General features: G+C 34.2%; 1 protein-coding gene across 1 annotated transcript; it reads left to right on the forward strand.

The window, feature by feature from the left end:
• Nucleotides 1-1,405: 1,405 nt before the first annotated feature.
• On the forward strand, nt 1,406-4,927 carry LOC144641421 (pre-mRNA-splicing factor SYF1-like; the record flags this gene model as incomplete). Its single annotated transcript, XM_078500437.1, has 7 exons — nt 1,406-1,475; nt 1,869-2,066; nt 2,210-2,305; nt 2,824-2,862; nt 3,998-4,042; nt 4,506-4,626; nt 4,872-4,927. Coding segments are annotated over 6 exons (565 nt in total), but the record flags the coding sequence as incomplete, so codon positions are not given.
• Between the last annotated feature and the right edge of the window lie 993 nt (nt 4,928-5,920).

Here is a 5,920-nt window from a genome sequence, read left to right on the forward strand (position 1 = left end):
TTTATTACAGTGAAACGAAATCAACCGGGGCCACCCAACGTTTTTAGCCAATCACAAGACTTGTTCAAAACAAAAGAATTGGAGTTCCTTGGTCAGGGGACCAATCACAGTGAAGGGCAATTTTAACTCTTCGCTTGACTGAATACGATGCGAAGGCGCATTCAAGTGTTGTTTTTACGGCAAAAATATAATTTTGTTCATTTCGTTTACGGTTAAGGCGAAAGTCTGCCGGTAATTTAGAACACTGGACGGAATCAACGTAAATAAGTTTACCGAATGACGGCCGGGAATTTTGAAGACTGAACGGACTCAACGAAAATAGCACGGCCTGCGCCTGGAATGAAGACAAAACGGACTCGACACAAATTTATTTGCGAATTGACACAGGCTGAAACTGTGAAGACGAAACGGCTCACCCTCAAACCAGTATATATATTTGCCGAAGCGAATCAACACCGGTCCACTAAGAGATAAACTCAGTGTATTACATCAGTGATATCTATACAGTGATACAGTGATAAAAAGAACATTGTACCTAATGAACAAATTACAACGGCGAACATTTCAAACCATAAATATATTCATCGCCGGATAAAACTCAACAAAACGTGCAGAAACGTGACAGGTTCACGCATACTTGTTAGCGGCTGTAATTTGGTAAATTTATTTTTATGTTGAGCCCGTTTCGTGTTCAAAAAATGTCGGCCGCAAATTCGAGGGAAAACTGACATAAGCTTTCGTCTTCGACGTTCCCGGCCGTGTTTTGGAAAATGTGTGGCATAATGTAAGTTTTATAGCCGATCATGCTTCGGTAAATTTTATATTTACGTTGCGTCCGTTCAGTCTTCAAAACTCCCGGCCGTAATATTCGATAAATTATCCAAGCTTTCGTCTTCGACATTCCAAGCCGTCTTTCGGAAAATATTGAGCTGGCCGTGAATCGGCCAGTAAATTTATTTCGCTACGTTCATCACTTCGTTCAGTGTTTCGAAGTCTTCAAAATTGCTCGCCGTAATTCGGTGATACGCTGAATCCTTTCAGTCTTCAAAAATATTCGCGGCCGTAATTCGGTAAACGTATTTACGCTGATTCCGTCCAGTGTTCCAAATTACTGGCAGAATTTCGCCTTAACCTTAAACGAAATGAACAAAATTATATTTTTGCCGTAAAAACAACACTTTAGCGTGCCTTCGCATCGTATTCAGTCAAGCGAAGAGTTAAAATTGCCCTTCACTGTGATTGGTCCCCTGACCAAGGAACTCCAATTCTTTTGTTTTGAACACGTCTTGTGATTGGCTAAAAAACGTTGGGTGGCCCCGGTTGAGTTCGTTTCACTGTAATATTGAGTTATTAATAACCACTTGTCTGTCTGTTTTAAATTAATTAAATTAAAATTTTTCCACAGACCCATAACAGACCCTGCTTATGAGGACATTAACAATGCTTTTGAAAGGTCTCTTGTCTTCATGCATAAGGTATGTCCTAATAGAGCTTTCAGTGTAAATCATGTGACTGTGAATAAGGAGCTTGATATAATGTAGAAAGGCAGTAGTGTCCATGTGCACATCCTGTACATGTACTGATTTCTTAAAACTGTCAAAAAATTATTATTGTTTTGTAATCCTAGACATACCGATACAGGAACCTTCAGGTCTTGTCTAACATTTTTTTGAAATGTAGATTCAAAAGGTGCCTGCTTTTTTTGCAAACAAAGCTGATTGATTTTACTCTGAGTTCAAAGTAAAGACTTTGTTTTGCTAGCAGTATATGATATTATATAAGACATTACTCCCTGGTTTCCCTGCATTTCTTGTGATCTTATTAATAAAATATGTTTTGGAAGCATTAAATTCCCTCTCTTTCTCTAGATGCCAAGAATCTGGATAGATTATTGTCAGTTTTTAGTGGACCAGTGTAAAGTGACAAGGACACGCCGCACATTTGACAGAGCATTGAGAGCGCTTCCCATTACTCAGCACACGCGTATCTGGCCTCTATATCTTAAGTTTGTTCGTAAATACCACATTCCTGAGACTGCTGTCAGAGTCTACAGAAGATACTTGAAGGTTTGTTCATAGAAAAGGATTTCATTTCCTTTTGACTTTTTTGTTTTATATCAAAATTGATATAATACTTTTTTGAAAGAGCATCGCTTTGAATTTATGTAGGATGGTTTTAATTTATTTATTTTTGAATTAATTTTTAACAGTTAGAGCCTCAAAACACAGAGGATTATATTGATTATCTCAAGTCTGTAGGATGGCTGGATGAAGCAGCAACACGTCTTGCTTTCATAGTCAACAAGGTACACTGTATTCATAATCTGCAGCTGTTAATAACATATAAAAAAAATTTTAATGCAACCTACAACCTAACTGAAGGATTGTTTAAATGTACCTGCTGAAGAAGCAGTTATTTCATATTAAATAATTTTATTACTTATCCCTTTTATAAATTATATTATTTCTGGTAGGTGGTTAATTAATTTCTTATGTTTTATTTTATTAAATTCATTCATCTCAAAATTAATAGTTTTAGCACCTTCTTCTCCTGTTGTTTCTTTTTCCTTCTTGTAAAGCTGCTCCTCAAAATTTGAGAATCTGTTACTGACAAATACAAGTTCCATATAAATTAAATGAGACTTATTTTAAGTAATGTTTAATAAAAATAGCAGGAGTGCTTTATCAAGTTTAAAGTCAAGACACTTATTAAACTTTTTTTTCCTTTGTATTTTCTTTATGTATTATTTATGAGTTTTTGAAGTCAAGTAAAAGTACTTGTGATAATTATATTATTTATTTTATCTTTCTTTTGTTTTTGAAGGAGAAATTTGTATCCAAAGAAGGCAAATCAAATCATAAGGTAAATATAGAAGTCGAATATATTAAACTACTGTTAGTAATAAGTGTTTTTAAACCTAGCCTGAAGTAGACCTGGAGATGAGTGTTTTTATTAAGATCATTTGATAAACATGTTTGATAATAATGTCAGTGATCAGTTGTCAAAATTACGCCAATTGAAAGCGTGTTTTTCAAAATTATTGTTTTTATCTCTTGTATGTAAGTTTTGTATTTTATTCTTGTGTGCTATCAATGGTATGCACAATAAGTCTCTCTAACAGATGTTTTTGTAAGGTAAAAAAAAATGCGGCTAGAGTAATGTGGTTAATAATAATTTTGATAGCATTCTTGAGGAACGATTTGTCTCATGCAATGTAATTATGCATGTTTGAACCTGCATTTATAATCAATTAATATTAATCAATCAATCAACTTTAATAAAAGAGGGTGATGCCAAACAGTAAAAACTGATAAACTAGTGGCCCTCAAATTAAAAATTACAACCAATTAGTATATACAGTTTAGAAATTAAATATAAAAATTCATAATATAATAAATAAATATACAATTAAAAATTCTAAAAATAGGGATTAAAAATTTAAAAAACTGTAAAATGACGAATTTCCTTAAGACTAGGTCTGTAGGAAAATCAATAACTTAAAGTCCCATTTGAGTCATCCACAAGACTGCAATAAAAGAAATAATGCAAATGTTGTGGTTTAATTTTATCTTTGGGTTAAAAATTTTCAAACCAGTTTGATTTTTATTTCCCTTTGTTTCCAATTATGATAATGAACATAAGACAATGAAAAATAAAAATGAAACTGGTTTGAAAAATTTAAAACCAAAGATAAAATTGAACCACAACACAAATATTACAGCAAGGCGCCCAAATGTGTGACCACTTTTAATTTATTCACATTCTTTCGTGCAGATTTAATCCAATCAGAAGTCAACTGCAAGCTATCCACGGCTTTTGATTGGATTAAATCTGCACGAAAGAATGTGAATAAATTAAAAGTGGTCACACATTTGGGCGCCTTGCTGTAAAAAGCTGCAGTATGTAAGGACTCTGCTACAAATTCATTTTGAGTGTGTTCACAGACTGAGACTGTCGTTATATATTTTTTAAAATCTATGTTATCTTTTGTTTTCAGCTTTGGCAGGAACTTTGTGAACTTATCTCCAAGAATCCTGATAAGGTAAGGATAATTATATTTAATTTGGCTCACTTAATTACATGTAGATCTAAGTAAAAGTTCTCAGACTATTTAAAATAATTATTTTAATATTAATTGTTAATTATTTTCCAGAAAATATCCATACTCCTTCCCTCTGGAAATTCCAGTTTAGCTTCATCCAGTTTAGCAAAATTAAAAAGTAAAAAAAAAAAAACTTTTATTAGTTAACCTCCTCCCTCTCAGAATTCCCAACTTTGGGTAATAATAATGGACACTTTCTGGAAATACACATAATATATTTAGTTCCCAGCAGAAAACCAGTTATTGATCCTTTGTACTTCATTTAGTCTTTGTAAAAAGTTGGCATGCCTGATGTATGCATGTATATGCGCCAATGCGGCACTATCCAGCTCAGGACAGAACAAAATTATACACATAATACATTAACATAACAGTATGTGACAGCCTTTTGTTCTTGTCTTAGATCAAAAGTCTCAAAGTGACTGACATTATTCGTGGAGGTCTACGCCGATTTTCTGACAGCTTGGGACAACTTTGGAATTCACTGGCTGATTTTTTTCATAAGAAGTGGACACTTTGAAAAGGTCAGGGAAGGTCATACACTGCTAGCAGAGCTCTGCAACATTTGCAGTTTCAAAAGTATTCACCACATCAACATTGTATTATTAATATTAATTTTGCACTTTTTTAAATTAATATTTATGTTCAACCTATTCTTTTCATTTTATAGTTAAAATAATGTTGCACTCATTGTTACATAATGAAACACTTAAATTTGAAAATTAATTCGCAGAGTGACATTATGTAATAATTATGTCTTTTTATTCAGGCACGAGATGTTTATGAAGAAGCCATTCAAACTGTAATGACTGTGAGAGATTTTGGGCAGGTACTGTGCAATGTAGGATGTCTATGTTATGGTTTAATTTTATATTTGGTTTAATTTTTTTCAAACCAGTTCATTTTTTTCAAACCAGTTCGATTTTTTAGACCAGTTCAATTTTTTAGAACAGTTCAATTTTTTCAATAGATCTATTTTACAAATCAGAGTTGTTGTTTGTTCTTTCTATATGGTTGAAGTTAAGCAAAGTGTTTGGGCTTAGGGTTAGAGGTCCCCTGTTTTAAAAGTTATATGAGTCAAGGTGATTTTTACACAAAGTTATTATACTTATTAAATTACGGCTTCCCTTTAGAGTCTCACCATGTTGCTTGCGGTTAGCTTCACCCCAGTTTGCTCGTGGTTAGCTTCACCCCAGTTTGCTTGCGGTTAGCTTCACCCCAGTTTGCTTGCGGTTAGCTTCACTCCAGTTTGCTTGCGGTTAGCTTCACCCCAGTTTGCTTGCGGTTAGCTTCACCCCATTTTGCTTGTGGTTAGCTTCACCCCATTTTGCTTGCGATTAGCTTCACCCCAGTTTGCTTGCGGTTAGCTTCATCCCAGTTTGCTTGCGAGTTAGCTTCACCCCACTTGACTTGCGGTTAGCTTCTGTTTGAGCTTAGGGGCTGTACATGCTTATCGGGGTTAGGCACTTGTTTAAGTGAGAAGGATTAAGCACTCAGTTTAGTGATTAGGGTTAAGCACTCAGTTAAGTGATTAGGGTTAAGCACTCATTTTGGACGGTTAGCTTTTATTTGAGGTTAGGGCATTGCACAACAAAGTCACCCTATGCTTTTTCACCCAGTCACTAATTAAAAACAACAGGTATTTAGAATTTGATATTTGAGTTTATTCTAAGAAGAATGCATTTAAGTACCCTTTCTACATGCTGCAGAAAATGACAACACAGTAGTATAATCAAGTTTAATGTTCTGAGTGCTAGCTGTTCAAGGATATGAACTGGTGGGTGAAAAAAGTAATTACAATTTCTTCAATTTTTCCCA

This window comes from Oculina patagonica, unplaced genomic scaffold, assembly GCF_052425735.1.
Source record: "Oculina patagonica isolate OP01 unplaced genomic scaffold, crgOcupat unplaced929, whole genome shotgun sequence".
NCBI classification, from domain to species: Eukaryota; Metazoa; Cnidaria; class Anthozoa; order Scleractinia; family Oculinidae; genus Oculina; species Oculina patagonica.